General features: G+C 37.4%; 1 protein-coding gene across 1 annotated transcript in view; it reads right to left on the bottom strand.

Annotated features, from left to right (window-relative positions):
• Window positions 1-1,419: 1,419 nt before the first annotated feature.
• Window positions 1,420-25,288, bottom strand: part of PRDM6 (PR/SET domain 6) — a 73,729-nt gene continuing 49,860 nt past the window's right edge. The window contains exons 4-7 of the mRNA XM_086480277.1: window positions 21,602-21,726; window positions 18,183-18,525; window positions 8,510-8,686; window positions 1,420-1,534 (exon numbers count right to left, since the gene is read on the bottom strand). Coding sequence (XP_086336403.1) covers window positions 1,420-1,534; window positions 8,510-8,686; window positions 18,183-18,525; window positions 21,602-21,726 — 760 coding nt within the window. The remainder of the gene's footprint in view (window positions 1,535-8,509; window positions 8,687-18,182; window positions 18,526-21,601; window positions 21,727-25,288) is intronic.

The raw sequence follows: 25,288 nt of genomic DNA, 5'->3' as shown, positions 1-25,288 counted from the left end.
TCAGAACTGTTTAGGTTTTGCTTCTTGTTGGTGGTGGTTTGTAGGGTTTTTTTGGTTTGGTTTGGTTTTTTGGGGTTTTTTTTTTTGCTTGTTTTTTTGGGTTTTTTTACATTTTTATCAAACTACAGCTCTACAATTGAGACAATCAATATATAAACAAACGCTGCTGGTCTCTAAAAGTGAAAACCATTCTTTGAATCATGAAATCTGAGACACACGAAGGATAAAAGCTTGAAAAAGCCAATATGGAAATTGTTAAATTCAACCAATGTAATGACTTCTGAGCTTTTTACATTGATGTTGGGAACATTTTGGATTCCGTTCATTCACAACTATACTAGGCAAATTTCTGTGAAGCCTCCAAGCCATTTATAAAGTATCTGAGTTCAGATTTAGCTTTTGTTTTGAAGCTCAGCCCAAGTATGTTGAGAGTTTCATCTGATACAGGAGCATTTTCAATTTGATCCAAACCAACAGAGTAAAAATATCAATAGACTACAGCTTGGATTTCTGCTCAGTTTTCCTAGAAATCAGCAAGCCATTAAATCAATCACACAAACAAAAAACCATCATCTTGGGTTTTTGCTCCTCATAATATGATTTACACATAGGCTGGAATCTTAAATGTTTCAAATACTTTGTACCTTCTCTGTCTTTCACAGCTATTAGGCGGAATTTGAGAGCTCTATTAGTTTAACACAGTTTTCCTACTGGCTTCTTTATATAATGTATGTTTGCTGATATATAAAACATTCTTTTTTTTTTTTCCTTTTTTTTTTTTCCAGAATATCTATGCCAACACAATGCTGTTGAATGAAACTACTTGCATGAAAAAGTGCACACAGTGTGAGGCATGAGACTATGGAAATGAAATGCCCTTTGGCCTGAGGAGGCTGACACTGACCCAGATATAGCTCTTGATCACTTCCCATTCCACACAGCAATTTCTATTACAGCCATGTCAAGATCAACTTAGCCCAGCCCAGCCAAACGTACGGATTACATCTGGGTACTTTGAGTCATGCTACAAAAAAAGGTGCAACAATAAACAAGCCCATGTGCATTCTCAGTCATAACTATGGGCAGAAGAACCCTTAAGATTCCTCACTTTGGCATTAAATAACAATTATAAAGGCTTTTAGAATTAAAGCAATACATGGTGGGACTTGAAATGTTAACAGTCCCAAGTAACTTGTCAATTGAAATAAGACTCATCCCTAGTCATAAATAAATAATCTCTTTCCTGGTCTCACTTCCACGCCAGGATCAATATCTCTTAACATCTTACTTATTTTATTACTGCTTTTGGTTTTCTGGGACTGATTGAAAGTTGCTCAGAGGAAATCTTTGGTTTTGCTTAAGTGTCCGTGACATTTAATCATGACTTTCCTTGCAGTTTAATTCCAACCAGTCAATCAGTTAATCCACTTCAATTGATTCTGTGCTCTCTGTTATTGGCTTGCACTCATTGGGCATCCTCTGGTGTCGACTCAGCTGGGTGGCTTGTGTGAAGCTCCTCTCACACCTCTCGCACCTGGTGAAGGCAAGAGAGAAAATTGAGACCAGGGAGCTGCTCTGGGGGGGTGATGGGCTTTGTCTCATCCTGCCTAATCAGAACAGACACTCAAAAGTGGCTTCAGATTTTACTGGCTCAAGAGGTTTAATTGGTGGCTACTTCCACGGCCTTGATGCCTATGATGGGACAAGGCCTGTCTGATTCAGAACAGAGGAATCTGTCAATAGACAGGGGGAAGGTGATTTCTCCAGAGAGGCCTGTCCTGCTGTAGCTCTGATCACTGTCAGTTCAAATAGATAAAGAACAAAAAGAGATTTTTAGGAGTGAGCCATCAAAGCAGCAGCTTGTCTGCAGTTTTCTGCTCTGTAACCTCTAGGAGAAATTGATGACAAATAGAATTTCACCTTCTGCTAATTTAAAATCCACAGTTGCCTATTGGAGGAAGAGAAATCACAAAGCAAAAATCGTTCAGTGCTAGAACAAGAGAAAACTCTTTGTTTATCTGATCTGGTTATGTAGTGGGTTTCATTTTAAATAGGCACATAGAGTTAGCAGTTACATAATTATCTGAAAACTTCGACACTATTTGAGAAATCTGTGGGTTGAGCAAGAACTCATAATGGTCACCAGTGTTTGCTTCTCCGTCTTTTATGTCATCTCTCTTTCTATCCTGTTCCCTCTTTAGAGAATCATAATCTGCAACAAAAATAATGTGTGAACAAATGAACAAAGCCATCAAAATTCGGAGGGGATAGGATGGGGATTATTGCTAGCTTGGAGTGAGTCCCCTATCCCTGCTCTGAAAGAGAAGGTATTGTATTTAATCTCCCAAATACTGCCCTCTTAATTTGCATTCTGAACACTAGATAGGGGTGTTTGATGAGTCACAAATACAGATGCAGCAGATTCTTCTTGTATGGCACCCGCTCCAAAAGCCACCTTTGATTTAATGGTGCTTGTGACGTTTTATCTTCAAAGATTACCATAAAAGCATCACTACGATGAACTCTTCACCTTCAAAGGAGAAGTGAGGAAAACAAAGGGCTCAGCTAATTCATATTCGTCTTTCTGTCTTCACTGATGTGAACAATAGAAAGTGAACTGTCACTGATTTAGCTGTTTATTAAACAAATAAAAAAAAAAGAGAAAAGAAAGATATTTACACATATGCATAATTGTGGAATATTCTTCACATTAGTAGTTTTTAGCAAGAAAGTTCTGCTTCAGGAACATTTAGCATAGACATTATGGAGTCATTCATCCAAGCTACGGTACCAATCTAAAATGTCAATGCTTTTAAGTTGTGTTTCTATGATTGTCTTTCATGGAATATTTCTAGCAGCCTGTTCCACTGTTAAAAACTGCACTGTGATCTTGACAAATGCAAAATGTCAGCTTTAATGTATCAGACCTATCAGCTCAATGAAAATAACTCAGAAGTATTGATTACTTAATGATTTTTGGGGTATTCATTAACGTCTATGTGCAGATCATCCACTCTCCAGAGCTCCTGAAGTGCTGATGACACATTAGTGTACTGCTGATTGTTTATTAGAAAACTGATTAGTTACTGGATTAGTGTGTCAAAATATACTACCTTTCATTGCCTGACAAACTTGCAAATTATTATATTATTTTTATATACATATATATATATCTCTATCACAGAGGCATTAGAATCAATTTTAAGGCTGGGGGGTTAGCTTAGTCTGTATGAGATATTGCCGTCCACTTGAACTTGATAGTTTTGTTATTTTGATGTCTACAAAGACAAGTGCTTTGCTTGCTGAGTAATAGGAGGCTTAGATCCTCGCCTAACCAAGCTGTAAGAGGTACAGTTGCAAAATAACCTACAAAATCAGGTGTGGCAACACCTGACTTCTAAGTGTCTGGCCAAATAAACAAAATATACTATATCAAGGTGCCTAGGGGCCACATGTGAATCAGAGAAATGCTATAAGGTCATCAAAAGATAGAGTTACTCATTAAAACTGCTGGTTGTGAAGGTGTGGCAGGCCTCCTTACCCTTTCTGGAGCTTGCCTGGGAGGCTAGAGCTGGGCACTGCATTCACGCAGCACCTTGCATTGCTCTTGAAAGCATAGAGCAAGTCTCACTGTATTCCTTGAAAATGAAAGTTCCCGTCCTTTATCAACAAGCTTATTCTGCTGTGAGAGTGCTCTAACTTCCCAGCTACAGACTGTTCTAGGACACTTTCATACAGACATGGGAAAGAAGGATGCTAAAGAGAGACCAGAAGAGAATAAATTTCTCACTTACAAACATTTACCCTTTGGACAGGAGGGATATGGGTGCCACATGTTGCTGCTGGTCAAGCTGTGCTCTCTGCACTACACAGCCCTCAGGCAAAAAAGAATAAAGTCTTTGGCAAGGCACCTAATTTCCCTGGCTTTCTTGTGTACCCAGGTAACTTTCAGATACTACCAAGGTGCCTAGTATTTTCTAGGCTTTTGCAAAGGGTGTGGATGGTGTTTTCAGGACTATAAATTTGGATATATAAGCACATGGCTTACAGGCAGGAACTTGTATTAGACCCCTGACTCCTCTTTCAATGTGGTCCAGAGAAGTTGTTGCTGGATACAAACTGATAGGAAACGTGAAGATAAGAGTGTCATGGCAGTCAGCCTAACTATCTCACAGTAGGTAGGAATGGGAGCAAAAGCAGGAATACTTTTTCTTTTCAGTTATGATGTACTCTTTCCCTCTATCAACCATCCTTTCCCAGCCTCTCATAGCAGAATAACCACTGCAATAACCTGTGTCTATGAGACTGATGAGCATGTGTGTGCATGTTTCTGTGTGCATGTTTCTATACTACAAGCCACTCATGTTTACTGTTGTGCTGGAAGGTTGAAGCCAAAACAGTCAGAAAGGAAAAAGACTCCACCTCTCATGTGACCACTCACAAAGTAACCATGGGACTGAGCTCAAGTCTGACTATTAGATGTGCCCCAGATGTTTGACTAAGCCTAAGGTGTAGATACAAGTATTTGCCATAATGATACTATTAACTGATAGACCACTTAATTTCCACTCAAGCCATCTGATGGCATTTGAGAGTAATTTAAACAGCTTCTGACACATCGTAGATCCAAAACAGCAAGTTAAAAAGTCCTCACTCAACTAGATGCTACCAGTGAAAACTGGATCTATGTTCACTTTTTTTACAATGTGTGTGTGCTTTCATTTTAATGACTTCATTCTACCACAAGGTTTCCCTATGTGATTTACTTGGGTGGGGGTGGTAAACAAAATAGCTTTTAAATTTACAAACAACATGAACGTCAATGGGGTTTTGGTAGTCCTATGGTACTGGGCTTTCTCAGGTTGGTTAGATAGCCCTCACTGTCACTGGTCTATTTGTTTGTTTCACAGTGCTTTCAAATCATTGACATTGAGGATTATAGACAGGATCGGTTTCCAAGTTTACATCAACCTCTGTGAAAGGCTTCGGATGAAGAAAATGCTGAGGGTCTATTTTAGGAAAAAAGGTCTTATTTGATATTTTCAAAATAAACGTTTTAAGGTTTCATTCAAGAACTACATTTAATACTAAATTCTAAACTAATTCGAAAGAGTATTAAAAAAAAAAAATGAAACGAGGACAAAGCTGAGATGTCGCTGGAGATACAGTATCTATATTCAGCCTGAAATTAATGTTCCCCAATTTTGCATTTCAGTAAGAAAGAACAGAAAACAACTGGGTTATCCCAATCCGAAATTTTTTTTCCTCTAATTCATTTTGGTTTACTCCTGAATATTAGATATTTGCATAACTCTGATTCTGTAGGCAAGTCCCTTAACTATTCTTTAATTCTGCTAAAGAGACTGCCGTGGGGGGTAGAATTTAAGAAAGTGGGGATGGCCAATAATTTTCCTTTTTATCCTACTTTTTAACTTACTTAAGAGCTTTGCTCCCAGACTAGCAGCCATAGTGGAGACTTCAGTAAGATAAGAATACACAGAAACTTTACAGTGGTGAGGCTGACTTGATAGCTTGCGATGACATGAAAAGAAATCCCTTCTAACTGGACCTGCAGTCCAGGCCACGCAGCTAAAGCTTTGACTACAGATAACCTCACTTAGCATTGTTATCTATAACGAAAAGCAAATACAAAAGTCTTCCACCATACATCCAAAGTTACCTAGGACCTACAAAGAAAAAGCTTTTTAACCAATCACAGACTTCCTCTTAAACAACAATTAATTTGAAAGATTTTAAAATACTGTCACACTATGTTCACCATTTTTAAAACCACCTTCCAAAATAATATGCATACAAACATACGCATAGTGTTTGACATTGTCTCTTTAGTCCACACACACAGTTATTTGTCCAAATACCACTTACACATGTAACTGCATTACTGCGTTAGAAATAGTGAGATTGCATTCACAGTAGATGCAAATTAGCTGTCCAGTTGACTGCCCATTTTCACATATGAAACTGAACTTAGTAATACCTTTAAAATTATGTCTGTTATTTTCAAAATAACTTAGCTAGAATTTAAGTCATTTAGCAGTAACCATGCATGGTTGTTCTGGCTAATAGTAAAAATATCATTCAACAGAAGTACGTACATTACCTCAAATACAGATTTTTTTGAGGTACAGAAACCCTATCTCAACCAACTTTTCCATTTTGCACTTTTTGGTAAGCATACACTCAAAGTCCCTCCGTAAACTAAGACTTAAATTGCATGATCAAGAGACAGAAATCTTTTTTGTCCTGTTTATGGTTCTTGTTTACTAGAATTTGTTGAGGTTTTTTCCTCAGTTTACTTAATATCAGGTCTTGCACTCCTCCTTTTGAAAGGAGGATCTAAATGGTGAAGAGACATCAAGATGAGCTGCAGCTATCTCTTTTTCCTCCAGCAAGGAGGGTGGATCAATTTATGGATAAGTTTTCTGCCCCTCCTCTCTCAAATGCAAGCAGCCCTGCATGGGAAGCAAATCTGCCCTTTTGAACAGCTTGCAGGATCAGGGCATATGTGTCCACCTATCTGACTAGCAGCGATGGAAAGATCTGCAGCTCCAGTTTTAGCTTCATGTGAAATTACTAGTCAGCTTACTGCAAATATGTCAACAAGTCTTTCAGAGAGAAATTGGTACTACTGCTTCTTGAGTTTAAGGAAGAAACTAAATAAAAACCTTACAAGAATGAAATTATGTCGTACATGATAAAGAAGCAGTACAAAGCATCCATATTTTTTTTTCCTTTGCCCTGCAGCTTTATAAGTGGGTGGGTACATCCTAAAATACTTAAATACTTCAGCATAAGCAGGGCAAAACAAACAAACAAATCCCAGACTACTGGTTGTAGTATATACATTAAGACCTTTCACAAATCAAATTGTGCTGTAGTCAAGACCACTTTGGGAAAGGGGAAAAAAATTACTAAACCAAAGGGGAAAAATAATGACTCTAAATGGGGTAAAATAGCAGATCTATTGGAAACATGACAAAAACAGGATGTTAAGGTAAAAAATTAAGTGGAGTCAACAAGGTTACACATAAGTAACACCTTAACATTAAAAGAAATCTATTTTCCATTTTGACCTGGAAACCTCTTCCATTAATTACTAAAATCTATTTACACAGCAACTAGATAAAATCAATCTGATTGCTCACACTATTTTTGGCTCACTTTCTATGGGCCCTGAGCATTCCACAGACTGGCTTAAGAAAATCGATGTTTAGATGCTCTGAGTTTCCACATTTTGCCACCTACAACACTATCCTAGCCATAGTTTCTGGTATGCAAGCTCTTCTGTAATGGATATGCAGTATTTGGTTCCTAGCTCTGTCCCCTCGTCCCCAGCAGAGACATGTATGGAGGCCATGCTTCCTTTCAACCATATATGGAGGCAAAGCATCTCTACTGGTATCTCTGCTGAGCTTGTTATGAGGGGTTCTGACAGGCCCCATGGCTGAGCTCTCTTACATTAACCAGACCAAAAGCACAGTACAGCAAAAGTAGAAAAGAAAGACAAACAGAGAAAAGTAGACAGAGGACAGACAGTCCTTGGAGAACTGGGATAGACAGACACCTTCTTCTCCACTTATTCCCATTCCTCCAGGGAACATCAGGTATCTTCCAAAAGAAGAGCTATCAATATATTATACATTGATATCAATACATTATTTTTCTTCCAAAGTGGGATTTTTCCAGGTACAATATCCATAAAATTTTTGCCTGTCAGGCAAAGACGTAAGTATGGAAACTTGTATTCTGTTTTGGAGAACACCTCCTGTTAGGTAGGCAGAGTCTTGCACAACAGAAGATAAAAATCCACCTGGATCAGCTGTGCTACGGCTGGAGGTAAGCAGAGAGGGAAAATTTCTGAGACTGAGGTGTGTGCTTGGCTTTTAATTTCAGTGAATAGAAACTGCAGAAATAAGCAGAGTCTGTTTAATTAAAAAACATCTTGATCAGGTGACTTCTTTTTTTTTCTCATACCTTGGACAGCTGAAAACCATCAATTTATTATTATGATCTTGTCAAACTTAGGCCACAAGGCATAGTTGCATTTTCTATGCAATCATTCTGAGACAAAAAAAAAAAAAAAGCATATTTCTCCCTCATATTTAACTAGATCCAAATTAACTTTTATGTGAAGCTCCATCCACCTCAGCCTATAGACATTAAAGAGCCATATTAATGTTCTTACAGCATAGCCTGTCCCAGTCTTGAGTGTATTTTCAGCTATGGTCCCCTGGCAGCAGCTTCCCATTTAATTAAAACAATTAAGCTCTCATCAGAGGACAGAAAATTGCTCAGGGCTTTCCAGGCATGCAAAACCAAGCCTGGTTTAATTCTGATTTTAGCCACTAACAGTTTTATCTGGTCTGACCTTGGCTTTCAAGGGAACCTTTGCCATGTGCTGATACAGAGCGATGATGCTAGTGAACAGCAGCAATGCATTTCCCTCTCTAATCTCAGCTGGCAAAGGCTGCTGGCTTCAAGTACTTACTTGAAGGGCTTTTCCCCAGTGTGTGTCCGGATGTGATTGTTGAGTGTTGTGGCACCAGCAAAGGCACGACCGCAGTAGCCACACTTGAAAGGCCTGTCACTGGAGTGCGTAACTACATGGTTCCTCAGCTCTGAAGGTTGGGAGAAAGACTGGGAGCAGTGACCACACTGGTAGGGCCTGCAACGGGAAAGAGAAATACCATGCCATCAGTGCTTTCTATTGGAGTGAGCAGGAAACCATAGGGGTGAGAACAACTGGTCTTCCCAGTAATTTCCAAAGAGAACTGCAGGTGCACTTCTCTCAGGCTCTCTTGGGAGACACATAGCAAAACATCATAATCTCTTTAGCAAATGTGAAATGACTGTGCAGGAATTGACCGAGAGTCTATGGGCATCATGCCCCACAAAACACAATTCAGCAAGAGAGTGAACTTGCGCTATGCATCGTATGCCTTCTGTATTTCTCTCAAACTCAGCGTGATACTCCTTAGCCACAAAATACTCCTCATACATTGGACCTAAGAGACTTATGAAATCCTCTGTCTGTTGGTGACAGCTACAGACTCACCTACAAATGCATGTCTGATTGTTATACCTCTATCTTAGACGGATTCTGTGACTGATTACAATTAAATTCTTCATATTTCTTTGGAGGAATGTAGGTTTTTGAGATCAATTTTTTCAATGAGAGACACTGGAAAAAATAACCACCATGTTACAATTAGCTTTCTATTTTCTTACTGCTATTGAAAATATTTGCATTTAATTAACACGGTTCTCCCATCCAGACTGAAAATACCTTTTTTATGACCTTGAAAAGAAACCAGAACTTAGGTTTTCGACACCATAGTTTGTTAAAAACAGACACAACAGACAAACAAAACTGACCGGTATGTTACAAATTCAGAATCATAACAAATAGACAGCAAACATAGAAATAAAAGCATACAAGACAGCAAGGTGAGACAGGGCTGCAGAAACACAAAAATACTGTTGCTGACTAAAATGAAATGTGAAGAAAGAATGTCTACATATTTCTGATGGTAAAAGTGATTTAATATCCACACCCTACAGAGTTTTTTCCCTTTTCACATTTGATTAAAGCTGGTGACAAGGGTCCTACATACTTATCAGACTTTTTGTTAAGAAAATCAAGAAATTTCTAGAGGGATATTAATGCTTTTTACCCTACACAACATTTTAAGGCATAGCTCTTGATGTCTGCATTTCTAAAGCCAATGGCCAACACAAACTTAATTGCTCTCTCTTTAATAAATGTGAATGTTTAAATGGCTAGAAACCAAAACTAAAGGGAAGGAGACAGTGGTGACCAAGCATGTACAATTCAGTTAAGTGCAAAATAAAGTGAACTATCTCATTTGTCAAGCAAACTGCTTAATTGTGGCTACTTGCACCACTGAACACAAATACTATTATTTTACAGTGCTTCAGAGCACTGAACCTTGATTGTAGAATTTTTTAGCTTGATTAATAGCTCAGTATTGGTCAATAACTCAATAGCTTACAATTTTAATTATTTACATTTGAAAATCTAACCCCTCTCCAACAAGTTTGGAAGAAATACATAAAAGCTGTGGAAAGGTTGCTTAACCTAGATGACATGGCCCTTAAAAAAATACATGAATAAATGCAAAATAATATTATAAGAAAAAAACAAGTACTGAATATCTGTTTCTCTTATTAGAAGAGAAGTAGTAGCATGCCCTGTCTTCTCTTTTATTGAAGTGCATGGTTAATTTGCACAGAAAAATATTTATCAAACTTGACATGAAAATTCAAGTGCTGGTAAAACAAAGATGATTCATGATTGCAGGCTTATTTGTTTGGATATTTTCAAATCAAAGACTTTTAAACAAAAAGGACACATTAAGATATTCTGTATCCAAGAAACATTGATCTTTTAACAGTGAAAGGGAACATTAACATCTATTAGCCTCTGGTTATCTATTTTCAACAGCTACCACAACAAATGATACAGCACTACATAAAACCAATTAATCTTTTATTTTTTTAACAGTCAGTGTGATTAATTCCATACAGTCAAAAATCACACCGTAACTTGTCTGTACATAGTCAAAATTCCAAACCAGTTATAACTGAACATTGTGATGCCAAGTAAAATGTTTTTACCCCTACATCGGCTCAAAATAAATTTCTTATTCACAATGGATATTGATATATGTACTCCGAATTTTACTGGCTGATGCTCAAGAAAAAGAGCCCTGTAAAAAATCACCTATTGTTCACTTTGACTGTATTTTTTCCATTCATCTATATCTTGGGAGAACAACTATTACAGCAGTTACCCTTCTCTTTGCAGGGGATGCGTTTCAGGTGATTCTGATTAATACTAAAATGGACAGAATAAGTAATCTTTTCAAGCTAGATACATGACACACATTAAACAAAGCTCATTTTAAAAAAGAAAGCCTAAAAATGCATTGAAATACTATAGTAATTTTAAAATGTTCTATTTAATTTGCACAATTACAGTTCAAATATGCCAAATCTTGACCCTTTTGGATACTACTGTTTTTTCCAAGAGCAAAAGAAGTCATTCAAGAAGTATGAAAGTTACCATTTTGTTCTCTAGTAACAATTTTACTGTGTTCAGAAACTTTCCTTGGTGGAAAATAAAATCAATATGTTGTTTTTAAAAAAAAAAAAAGAAAGTGGTGCAGAAGGATAGAACACGAGCAATGCTCGGTTCAGTGGGCACATTGACACAGGCAGAGCAGGCCTGTCTTTGATGTAGCAGTTATGTCTTCTGACATCACTTTGGTCTGCAGTGGGACAATGAATTAAGATGGTTACCACTTTATAGCAGAGGTTTGCAGATAGAAGGAACAGTGACATAGTGACAAAAATGGTGGTCTTCATAAGCTGTATTTTCAAAGATGTTCTGCTAGACTGAATGCAGTCCCAGCCCAGAAAAACTCATTTCCACCGGAATAACTGAGACCCTTGTACCTTCTTCAGCTTCAAGGTATCCATTTGAATATAAGCATAGGTTTGTCACAGCCCAGATGCTGGTTCATGCTCCAGAAAAATAATGTTCAAACAAAATGAGTGTCAGTCACTTCATATGTGAAAGTCTACATAAGTACAATATCACTTTACAGATGTAAAGGCAGATTTGCAAGCATGAAAGTAATCAGTTTGATGAAACAGGTGTACCAGGGCCTCAAAGTACATGGTGACTATCTGAATTTTTTTTTTCTGTAAAAATTTGTTGTCCAGCTGTCATGTAACAGAAAAAGATCGTTTTGAATGTCTTCATCATTGCATTTTCTACAAAAGATCTTGCAGGCCCTTCCAGATGTAAATCAAGCCTGATCAAAATATTCTCATATAGTATTTTTAAGTTACATTTAAGAACAGCTAAACTGATATATAGTAATGTGCAGATGAGAATGATGTTCTGACAGCTGTCAAAAGCAGTTCTAATGTTTTTCATTAAATACTTAGCTATGTATTTTTCTAGGTCTCTAGCTTCCTGACTGAGCTTAAGGAAAGAAAATCTACTTACCTAAAAGCAAATTCTCCTGTTATAAAAATTAGACTGTTATCACTAACCCCATGCACCATCAATCAGCTATCTAGTTTTACTAACACATAATGTCCACCAGCTTTTTCTAGAGACCCTAATCTTACAGTGCCTGACTATGTGGTAGCCAACTATAGGAACACAGGCAATTTAAAGTACAGTTCAGAAAGGAGTAACTGTAACGTAACAGTTTTCAAGATTTGTAGTTATTTAGATTTTGTGCTTTTCCAAGTTTTTCAAGTTACATTTTCAAATGTAACCAGTCAAGAGTACATTTTGCTCCCTAATTTAGACTATCTTTTGAATGATTTTGCTGTTTGGTGATGTCATTTCCCATCTTATAGTTTTCTCATTTTTGTACCTGTTCTTTTCTGGGTGAAACCACATCTTGTATAGGACCAGTACAAAACCCATGTTCCCTCACAAGGCTTATTGAATCTCACCTAAGCTCATGCCTTGTGAAGGGGATGGGGATCCCTTAATATGCATAAAGCATTTTAAGGGATAACAACAGAAAAATCCGTATATTTGCACCTGAAATACCTGCTGACAGACGACTGCACCATTAGATGGATTCTTTTTAGATTTTCATTTAGAGAAAGTGACATAGGCTTTAATTATTTATCATGTACTATTCCTCTGCTAGAACAATTTACTTTCTAACTTCTGACTCTTAAGTACATCCAGCCAATATAAACTTATTTTCTACATTGTAAATAATTTGTAGTCTGAATTATTAGAATCCCAAAAAATCTTAGATTTATTTTCCAATGAATTTTCAAATTCTTTTCTTTATGAGGAACAGATTCCTAGTGAGGTCTCTTCAGAAGTGAATTTGCTGTTTTCAAGGTGCATGTGGAATCCCAGTGCAATCCTTAGAAGTGGAATTGCTTGTAATGGTGAACTACTAAATACCTGTAATTCTATCATTGAAACATTGTTAGCTCAGGGAGACAAAATACCACATTGCTGTAATTTTTTTCCCTTAGAAAAAGCTAGAAAAGCACCAGCTGAAAGAAGAGAGACTGACATGCAATTGAAAATGCTTTTCTCCTTGTTCAGGACTAAGTAGTAAGAAACCAACTTGATTGATGTCAAGGTCTCAAAGCACGGGACGCAGGGCTCCACTGAGCCCAGGGCAGGGTTTCACAGTGTGATGGGGGAAGGCTGTCACCACAGCCTCTGCAAAAAAATGAAAGCAGGGCATGATGAAATGGGGCCAGTATCAGCTTTCAGGGCCAGGCCTTCGTACAACACGCAGCATTAAAAGCACAGCTGCACTCGAGGAGCCAGGTCACAGTTGTCCTAATGGAAAGGTATTTTGGAGGGATGACTTCTTCTAGCAAGTTGAACTAAGAGGCTGGAGAAAAAAGTGACACCTAGAGATACTGCTAGCTTGCATACAGAAGCATCCCTGGCATCAGCATGGCCACAGGTGGGTTACATTCACTGCCTTTGGATTCTACATCCCCTGCTGCCTCGGTGCTCCGCTTAGGCAGCACAGCTACTCTTCTGAGCACTTCAGGCATTATGCAGCAGTAGGGATGGCAGAGCTGGACCCGCTGGGAGTTCTGGGAGGAACTGGCAAAAGCAGAAGGTTAGTGCACTTGAAACGTTTTCAAACTTCCGAAATTGTCAGGGAGACGTCCTGCTCTGTACACTCTTTGTTGTTATTAACTATGAGCACTGGGAGTTTGCAAACCTTTGTGAAAAGATTATACAAGACAAGCATTAAATTCAGCATAACGTTTACTTTAATTGAGCAATATTCCATAGCCACTCTATAAACAGAAATTGACAACTCTTGCTCACAACATTTACTTTTTTTAGGTCTGTTCTGAGAGATGTTTAAATTAAATAATGGACTTGGGGAGAACATCAAGGTCAAAGACACAGAACCTATAAAGAAAAAGACAAACACAAAATGGGCTGAGCCATGATCTTAAAGAAAAGGATCCATTAAATCAGCAACTTCAAGCTCCTTGTTTTTTTAAAAAAACCCACAATTTAATATTGAGATGGTATAGCAAAATACGAGTACAATAATATCTTTTGAGTAAACAAGAATTGTGAGGGCCAGATAACATCTACAATCTGTCAGCCATGGACACACTTGTAGTGTAGGTTTTTCCTCAAATTATCAGCTTAAATACATGGCAATCAATGAGAATATATATCACACAGGTGTACATATTGTATATGAAATCGTGCCAGAGACAGCTCTTGGGAACTGCAGTCATCTGCTTTTCCTCAGCACCAATACATCCTGAATCTGGTGATCATAGTGAGAAAGAAGAAAGACTTCATTAAAAGAGACTGTGTAATTGTCAGAAAAGTGGTTGCACTTTAAAAAAATAATAATTTAAAGTATTGCTCTAAAAATTATTCACTGTCATCAAAGGCTTATGGTTATCCTTTTCTGGAGCTGCTCCACAAAGAATTGTTGGGAATTTCTGCAGCAGGGGGGTAAAAAAAACAAACAAAAACAAGCAAACAAACAAAAAAAACCCTCAGAAGATAAAATAGATGTCTGACTCCTGTTTCAAGGAATAGTTGCTCAAAGCTTAAAAAAATTCCCAAAGGCTCAGAAAGTCCCAGAATTCAAATATTGATGGATTTAAATCTTTACCTCCCACACTCCAACCCTAATTACCATTAAGTTCGAAGAGAAGCCCTCCAAAATACAAAAAGCTGAAAAAATCTTGGTGGAAATGGAAAAGTAAATTATAAGTAAACCAGTAAATAATTTAAAGTTAATTTTAATTTAAATTAAAATCTTCATCTTAATCTAAAATAACAAGCACAGTAAATTATTTTAATAATTCTCCTTATTTTGGATTCATCACTTTTTAAAATCATGTTTATTTATTAAGTCATCTCTTAAATCGATCATTCCTTTCTCACTGCCTAATGGAATTAAATATATTTTTGCCTTTTTTTATGTCTGCTGTCATTCAGATGTTTTTTGAATCTAAGTCACTTTAAAGCCACTTCTTTTTTTAATTTCTTAAGCCCCAAGTAGTCTGCTTTAATAGAATTTCAATCCATGAATTGGACTCCTTTATAGATTCAAAGATGTTTTCCCTGCACCGCATGCTGTAGGTAACCAGCAATGTTGAAAAACAAATACCGAACCAGAACAGATAGTTTAAAGTCATTTCCTAGAGAAGACAGACCCTCCTGCTTCAGTCACATCAAAGATACAGTGGCTGGTGTGCTCACAAATTGCTGACAATAAATGTGAAGCTGTTTATCAGCTGGAACGGTGTTGCAGATATCGTTGAGAAAATACAAACCAGGGCTGCATCCGGTACTTCAGGCTAGCAAGCAGGAATCCTTTCACAAATCTTACCCTATTTTCTTGTCTCCAGGAAATTTTGTACAGTGCTTCAGGAACTTTTCATCTGGAGAAAGGCAACATGTTTAAGAAACCAAAGACAACTTCCCCAGCCACTGTATCACTAAATAGCTGATCTACAGGTACCTGCTAAAATACAAAAAGCTGCCTGTGATGTAAGCTCAATCTGTAATGATTTCTAATCAGGGATATAAGAACCCACATCCTAGGGCTGTTATGATCTGCTGTAACTGTTATGCTGGTAATAAACACTGAATGAGTTGCAGTGAGCTTACTGAATGAGTTGCAGTGAGCTTAAACAGCTTCGTGTGACTGATGTCCCACATAATGCTCTGAAGAAGACCTATTGGGAAATGCTTTTACAGCAGTTGTGTGGATGGCACACCTTGTGCGAAAAAAAGAAGGCATTACAAAACTGGCCTCCACAAGGAGTCTTCACAATTTATTTAATGAAAACAGAGAGAAGAAAGCCATTTTTCAGTACAGAAGGAGCGCAGGTGTCACAGAACAGAGCACTGCAGAACCTAGTGTTTATGCAACAGATTGATCCTAAGTATATATTGCAAGCTCATCTAGGATTTATGCTCTCTATGTAAGAGAGAAAGAGAAAAAGTTTCTTAAGAATAGAATTCACAAAACACAACAAGCTGAAGAGGAAATCGGCTAAATTAGCCAGTATTAATATGGAGAAAAGGGCATTGTTAAGTTTTGAATCTTCCTGAAAGCTTCTGGGATTCAACAATTTAGAGTCCGTACCTCATCTTCACCTCAATCCTCCCCAAATCTGCTGAGGGCTTTCTCTAATCACCCTTTGCTCTCTTTCCTCCTCGGGGAGCCAATTTGTCTTCTGATCTAGATAATTTTCCTACTATGGTGTAGGGTATTGCGAGCTAAATGCTTCATACTTTTTTTGTTGGAGATGTTTTGCATGGACAAATTAGGTAGGCATGGGAGAGATAAACAGTAAGATGTCATGAATCAGTAATCTACTAATGAGGGTGTTCAATTCTAAGGGGGAAAACTTAAAATTCAGCCTGTGTTTCAGGCAGTAAAGTTTGACACAAGATACTTAGGAGAAAATAAATAAAAATAAGAAATCAAATCTCTCAGCTCCCAGATGGCAGACCTGATTGTAGTATAGAATTATCCTCATTTCCTGTCTCTGGAAAAATGAATATTTAACTATCCCTTAGAGTACAGAACAGTCCCATTAGGGGAGACTCTTCTTGCATTAACTATTATCTGCAGCTCAGTTCTTCATAAAGGAAGACATATATTCAAGTGAAGGAAAGCTTGAAATCTAGGCATCACACCTGGTTGGATGAATCACCGAAAAAGTATATGGAGGAGTCTCATAACATACCTCTTCTAGACTCCTTGATGCAGCATTTTGTGCTTTACATTATGCCCAGGATGCTTTAATACTGGAAACATGAGTCCATGAAACTTAGGAGAGCGGACCTTTAGGGATCTATATTACATATTCTGGCACTTAAATTGACGGTTGTGTCCTACACCTTCGTTAGCATGGTGTTTTCTTCTGCTAAGACCAGCACAAAATTCAGAAAATGTTGAAAGACCTTGTTTGCATTCACAATATCATCAGCTCTTTCAATTCTATGAAGATTTGCATGGAATCTAGTTTGCCCCTAACATGCTTGACTGTTCCTTCTGGAAAACTGGATTTGTGCTCCAGTATCTCCACACCCACAGAATCACACAAGCATATGTGTACACGTAGATAACCACGTACACAAAAAGACATAGACATGCATACAAACATACGCACAGACCCACTGTTGGCTATTTTTTGCTGGTGTTTTGGTTAAATGTAATTCACAATTACACGTTGTTTCTAGAACAAACAAACCTTCTTCACAGCTGAAGAAGAGACAAAACATGGGCAGCCTTTTTTATTGAATTAATTTGATTTTTGTCTTTTGTCCTGCAAGCCATCAAAATTGTCAAATAAACCAGCTTTGATTCATAAATAATTGTTCCATTATATTTACTGTGCCACTGGTCAGAGTACCTGAAATTTTAATTCACTTGTTCAGCTAAATTTCATCCTCAGTTCACGGCCATAAAATTCTGTATTGACAAACTTTCAAACCAACTTTGACTCTGAGGTATCTAGTCAACATTTTTCTTCTGTGTGGATATTAGTTTATTGAATAAGTGGCATCTGTTTTCCTCCACATCACTAGTGGAGTAGGTATTTCCTTTTGACAGCTTTGCACGATTTATGGGTTTGCATGCTCTGAAGAAAAATAGTACTAAGCAAAAAATTCCAATTCATTACCTCTTAGTACTTAATTAAGTTCATACACATTGCACACTATAGGTGAACCTTGAAATGACTGTGACAGCCACTGAGCAGCAAGTTAGATTATCTTTGGAAGACAGAGAGACTTTTAATTATCTTGACCTCATTTTTCCATCTATGATATTCATAAATTTTCCTTCTATTTTGTTGCCTCCATCAGATGCACCAAACCATTCTGAAAACAAGATTATATCCTTAGCTATTTCCTTTTATCTGCACATTTAGGCACCAAATGTTTTTACAAATAGTGAAGTCAAGCAGTGTTTTGTATTGGCTTACTTCACACAGCTACAGATGAGTTATGTTGTACAGGCTCCTCCTAATAATGGTTTGGATTTGGAAATGATAACAGCTTGATAAAAGAAGAAAGAAGTGGATCTAGCTATCAGTAGATACAGAAATAAAGAGAGCCTGGGCTTTACCTGTCAGGGTTCTGCGTACACACATGCATCTGTAAGAGGATCCGCTGGGTGAAAGTCTTAAAGCATTGCCCACATTTCCAAAGATGCCAGTCACTGAACTCAGAATTTAGTTGGCTTGTTGAAGTTGGGCTTGCAAGAACTCGTTGGTTTTTGACACTGATCTGGTTAAATCCTGACTCGATGGACCCAGACTTATCCAGGAGAGAAAAATTTCTGCTACACGGAGTCTGTGGAAATACTATGGATCGCTGTGGAGTGGCAGGGGATAGTTTGCTACTTTTATTAAATGGCTGTAGGGTGTCTTGTCTGGACATGGCCTCCATTACAGTCGAAGGGACATTCACTGGGAGAAAACAAGAAAAGTAAATAAGATCCTTTATATGCCTTTTTAAAACTAATACAGTGTTGGGAAACACCAAAAAATACCAATATGCATTTTCTTGACACTAGTATTAAACAACTTTATTTTAACAATGCACAGAAAAATGGGCTTAAATGAGACAGTGGTCTGAACGGATGATGCTGATTCTGAAATGAAAACTCGTGCAAAGGGGTGTCTGATACTGAAAGGACTCTGAGAAGCCTGACTGTGATACATATTTATTGTACAATGGGATTGTCATTTGAAAGAAAATGCTGCTGCACTTGTGATACCCTGACACTGCATGTTGCAGTCAGCATGTCCAATTGCCATATCACAGGCAGGCAAGAATTTTGAGGGCATGGTGAAAAATTCCTTGTTTGGACACTCCTTGAGATACAACAGGGCATAAATATCTAGTGCAGCAATCGTTCCCTTATCCTTTTAAAGGGCAGACACTAAGGATATTATACTATTGCATCTCACAAATAGTCACAAAGCCAAAACAGTACAAAGCCAGTGACTTCACCATGACAATTAAGGCTAATATTGGTTAAATCACCATGAGAGAATACAAAGTATAAGCAAAGATATCTTTTAGCATCAAATTCCCACCTACAAAATAGGAACAAAAATTGGATTTAGTCCCATGAAGGTCTTTTCATCATCAATTAACTATGGCTTATGAGGCACTCGGATATTTCAGCAACAAATGCAATATGCTGTTCTCACAAACAAGTGATTTAATGCTGAATTTGGATGTTGCATGATAAGGAAGGCAGGAGGTCAAACATATAGAAGAAAGTTGAACAGCTGCCTCGCTTCTTGAGTATCATCTAGATGTGCATGAAGCAAGGATCCTACGGAGAAACAGGGTCAGCTAATGAAAGATTGCACCACAATGCAAAAAGAAGCATAATTTGGCCCAGTACCTTCTCATGCTTTCTAATTTTGGCACACTCAACCTCATGAGATGATATTTTAATTGAGATTTTTAAATTAAATATGTTGTATGCATATGTCTATGTGTACATATATTCAGACATTTAGTTACTGTCACAAAGTGTTTATATGTATATATCCACACATAGGTACCTAGCACAAGTGATTAGAAACTGCAGCTCTGTTTAGGTAAGTCATGATGATAGATTTCTAAGAGCAAGTATGAGAATTAAATTTCAGTTCTGAGCTGTAACCATCCAATATTATTTAATATACAATAAAAAAGTAATACAAACTAATGTTTTGGTAATACCTTAAATAATGCCAGTTACTTCACAGAGTTATGTTCTTGTATCTTCCATCAGTCATAATGACTCCAATATTATAATATTACATGCTATTTAATTTACTTAGGTTGAGGTCCTTCCTAGGCTATTCTTTTCTGAAGCGTCTGAGGACCTGATTTCTAAGTAGAGTTACATCCGTGAGGCTGTCTGTCATAAGTTTCCAGATATGTAATACACCTTCTATGTCTCTTCAGTAGAAGGGGCAATTTGTACACTTTCATTTTGCCCCAACATTCTCACACAAGAAGCAGATTGTTTTTTTTAAAAAAATTGTATTCATAAAAGTCCACACAGGCAATAAGATCAGGATATTAAAGACCTAAGGAATATAGGCAGGGTTTATACTGGGTGAAAATACCCCTGTGCAGAAGATAAGCAGGTCTACTCTGAGGGTTTAAGTGGTCCTTAAGTCATATACCAGCCTGCAGCTGACTCCATGCTCAGAGATTAATTTCATCTATTCATGTCAGTTTCTCTGAGGATGAATCTCTGGTTTCACTCACAGCAAAATAGCAAGTGACAATATTTAGAGATTTCAGCCATAATAGTTTGCTTTTTCAAATAAAGGTTTTGTAAGCTTCAGCTCATGAAAGAAAAAATAATATTTCTACATTGTACACTGCAGAGCACGAGTTTTATCAGCAAACATTACTGCCAGTAATTAAATTTCTTTTAAACTTTTCTCAAGCCCAACAGATTTGAAAACTCAAGATGAAAAAGGATGCTTGTTTTTGACAGTTTAATCCCTGTTATCTTGCTGTTTTATTGCTGCATGGTTCAGTATTTAAGTTGCTACAAGACATGAGTTCATCCTAGCATTGCTGTTTAAGTATCCAACTACTTGACCAAAAACATATATGTAATGGGTTAAGCGTAGGCAGCCACAGGGTTACTTTAGACCAAAGTCAGTCAGGCACCCCTTATTGGTTTCTTCCACTGCGTAGATACACATAGCTGTCAAAATGGAAGAGAGGTCTTCGATGCAATCTCTAATCAATTTCCACACACAAACAGTGAAACTGAAGGGCGTGCTTGGATCACCCATTCCAATTACAGACAAACGTATCCACCACTAGATCCCACTGAGTCTGTGTTATAAGGGACATGCTTAATTTTGTGATGATTCCTGGCAAACTAAAAATAAAATATTGAGAAAGGGAAGAAGAATGAATGGAAATGGGGATGACCAGGATGGAGGTTCATTGTCATTTCAGGCTACTTAGATTCAGTTTGTACTTAGAGAAGCTGGCTTTTACCTTTTAACCACTAGGATCTCATCTCTACAATCAGTCAAAGCTTTTCTCAACCTACTCAGTGGTAATAGAATGAAGAATCACTAACAGAGGCTTCATGGACCTGTAATGCATTACTGTTTTGGCAAGACAGTGTCTTGTGATAGGTCTGATAACAATGGAGAGGGCCAAGCAAATTGGTTAAGAATAGCCTAGGAATGAATCACTTTACAAGGCAGAGTGATTTTACATACTAATAAGTTATGTGGGGCTGCCATGGTGGGAAATCTGCTATTTAACTGCACATACCTGCACACTTCCTGATACCTCCATTCATTTAGGTAACCATGCCACAGCTTAAGTTTTTGCACAGCTTAAGTTTATCAGCTTCAGGGTTTTATTTTGTACATATAAAGTGTATTTTAAATAAGTTAAGACATTCATTTCATATGTCTTAAAATACTCTAGGAATATAGCTGAGTAGGTGTGAGAGAGGAATTCTGGCTTAGACAGGTAGAGAAGCAGGAAAGAACTTACAATTTTCATCTTGTGCAATGCATTGGAGAGGGATTCCAAAGAAAGATGTGTAGCTGTCGTTGTACCACACCAACAGTTCAGTGCCCCTGGGGATATCTATACAAGCCCGATAGAATATATTCGACCTAATCAAGAGAAAAAGAAAAAAATGCCTAATTTAGGAATAGAGCATTCTCCTCTTCACATACACAGCATTACAGTAGAAATCCATTGTTACAGAAGCATTTCTGAGGATAAGTAAATTAATAAGTTACTGATTATTTTAAAACCAAATCTGTCACTAAGAAAGGAATTTGTTCCTGTAGCACAGGGTAACAATGAGCTTACAAGCGCTTTGTACTTAGTGTATTTTAAACACTGAGATTATAAAAGCACAAAGATTTTATGCAAAGACAGATTTTTCTTGCAATGTCCCTTTTAAAGGGGTTTTAGAAATGCTACCTTTTGCTTACACATTACAAGCATCAGAGCGGTGCACAAGTTCAGTAAGTTTAGCCATTTAAGCAGCTTTGCATTTGTCATCTAAGCTAAAGTTAACATATTTTAGGGCTAAATAGAGAACAATACCTTCATTTGAGTAAGTTCTTTTAGCAAGAGATTTGAAGTAGCATGACATAGCCTTTCATTACAGCCATACGCCACGAAAAAGAGAGATATTGGATTGTTGAGTAATATTGACTCTGGCTTATGGAAGTTAAAAAATAGTGTTAACCATTAATAACCACAAAATCTTCCCCTGTATGGAACATGACGGTAATGTCAATGATCCTTCACTAAGTATAAATTAGTGTTACCATAAATCTGACATCTTATCCCATCGCTCTTGGGAAAAGACTGTGGATATTCCTAAACCACCAAACTGGGAGTCAAGGGGGGAAAAAAAAGGAAAAATCCTAAAGCCTCTAGCACAAAAACAAGAGCTTTGTCCTGGTCTTACACTGATGTAAATGGCTTTAGAGTGATACTTCTACAGTTAACACATTTACATGGGGGGCAAAAACTGTTTAAGATTAGAATCGGGCACAAGATAAAATAAAAACGTTATCGGTTCATAATGGCTTTTCCCTTAGGCTTCACATGGAACAGTAAAACACACTCCTGTGAGATGGATAGAAATTCAATATGTACAAGAAGAACAATCCACTCTCGCTGAAGGATTACATACCAAAATGATACAGTCAAAGTACCAAGAAATGACCATTTTTTATAACAGCTTATGTAAGGCAGAAAAACATCTATAGACCAAAAAAAAAAAAAAAATGTTAGGCCTCAACCGGTTTTCTGAGTGAAGAATTGCTACAAACGTTAGCTTGAAGTTCAAGATAAAAGTCTTTAGGGTTGGTAGGCCTTAAATTTAGACTTTCTATAAAGAATTGGCTGTAGCGATGCAATTTGTTCCTTGTATAACACTGCAGACATAAGGAGAATCTCTTACCACATTTTTCATGGCAGTGAGATATGCACTTGTCAACATATTTTGTCACCGCAAAGTGGCTCTTGGCAACAGGATCATAAAGATCAATAAAAAAGTGCAGATTCTCAATATTTTACTAGCAGCTGCAAAAATTTCATTTATCTTGTTATTTTCCTCGCTTACCGCCACCCTGTCTCAGGAGGGCACTGCTAGCTAAGCAGAATGGTTTTCCTACCCTTCTATGAATACCTGACAAAAACTCTCCCCTTTGTGTTTCCCCCTCTCCTTTCCTCCTCCTCCTCCTCTCCTCTTCTCCCTCTTTTTCTTCCCAGAGTGCACATTTCATTAATTCTTTCCACTGTTACATAAAAATGAAAATTGGAGCCACGCTATAAATTACCAGCATCTCCTAACTTGAGAAAAATTGAGTCTACTTTGTACTTCACCCTTGTAACATTTCATCTCTCAGTTTGGCTTCCCTTAACATAAACACAGCAGCTCAGCAAATGAATGTGCTAAAACCAAATGACACACTTTGCCTCTGAAAGAGCAGAACTGTTTTTGAGCAATGGGTGGTCTGTGAGGCTTGGAGTAGGCAGGAAAAAAAAAAGTGTAAGCGTACACCGTCCCTTACAAGCGTGCAGAGCTTCCAAAACTCGCAGAAATCTCTGCATGCTGAAGTACATCAAAGGGATTTTTCCCTTTTCGGATAATATTTCCTTTGCTGACATGTATTTAGTATTGTGGTTGGATGACTCATAAAGATAGCTTCATGGCGTCCCAACGCAGTTGAAGCAGAACACATGCCAACAAACATTATTGTCAGCCTCAAAATAAAAACAAAACGTTCAGCTAAGGGTCAATCAATCAAGAGCACTTTGAAGAAAATTCCATTTAGATATTACAAATCATAACAGAATGAATTTAAACCAGCTGACTTTCTGTGAGGAGGACGTCCATGTACAATAAAAATTAGGCCGGTTTTTCAGTGTCCAACTTTTCTATTTTCTTACACTTGGATGCAGTCACTGGTGATGGATGCCAGTTTTTTAAATTGTGTTTTTGTAGTTCATTTTATAAAGATCTGAAGTAATCGAAAACAGATCAACAGAGGGAACTCTAAGTAAAAACTCCATCATGAAAGGAGAGTTGTAAAATCCACTTAATATTGACAGATGTGTAATGACTTTCTCATGCTCACTTTTCATTTAGGTTTGTCGTCTATATATATGTATGCATATATTTTATTCTTATTTTTTATATATATATATAGATATATATATGTGCGTGCACACACCACCACACTGAGAAACAGTTCACAAGATACCCACAAAAAATACTCTTTCATCACAGCAATCGTTATTCATTATCCAGTGTGTTTATTTAAAATCTGATGGGATTTTAGCTATAGATATCAGATATTTAAGGGTATAATAAAAGATTTGTAATGTATAAATAGGATTGTTATTTTTTTAACTGCAGCATTATTTAGTCAACTGGCCAGAGAATAAAAAAGCTGAAAATGCAATTGAACAATTTTACCATTGTTAAATTGGAACCCTATGGAATAATTAAACTTTATATATATTTCATTTTAGCTTACTTTTGTATGTTTTATTTTTAATTTTAAAGGTACTTTAAATAAATTTAAGATTCTTTCTAAAGAAAAGAAACTCCACTCTCTAAAGCAACTAGCAAAAATCGGTATTGCTCACTGTGACTGGCAAGCCCAGGGCACTCTTTGATGTGTTTCCTACCACATTTAATAAGGCCAAGCTGTTGCTTCTGATTCTGAGGCAAAAGGTTTGTTTACAGCTGAGATCATGTATTCATGTAATGTGTTGTCTGGGTTTTCTGGATCTGTTTACATGTGCGAAGTAAAATGCACCAGAATTTCTTTACATTTTTTCTTCACATTTTGGCCTTCTCTAGCCAGTGACATAAGAGGCACAAGCACTAGTAATCATGGCTAGCAGGTGCACTCACGGCTGACTCTCGGAAAACCTTTGGGTTGAAAATTATTCTGTCATTTTTCCCCTTCCTTCAGCGCATGCATCTTTATTAAGGGTGAAAGACTGCTTGTGTGGCTTGCTTCTGATCAGACTGTTTGAAAGGTGCAGAGGGCTCTGTGCGGTATAGTGGTCACACACAAGGCTGTACTTGTTCCCAGGAGCTGGAGGTCTAGCATGCTTACTACAACAGCCTCAGCTCAGGGCAATCAAAGTTAAACCCATCCTCACTACACTCTGCAGCTTTTGTATTGCCCCAAATGA

This window comes from Leptosomus discolor, chromosome Z, assembly GCF_034619465.1.
Source record: "Leptosomus discolor isolate bLepDis1 chromosome Z, bLepDis1.hap2, whole genome shotgun sequence".
NCBI classification, from domain to species: Eukaryota; Metazoa; Chordata; class Aves; order Leptosomiformes; family Leptosomidae; genus Leptosomus; species Leptosomus discolor.
The sequence above is the reverse complement of the archived record's forward strand: the minus strand, read 5'-3'. Positions and strand labels throughout refer to the sequence as shown.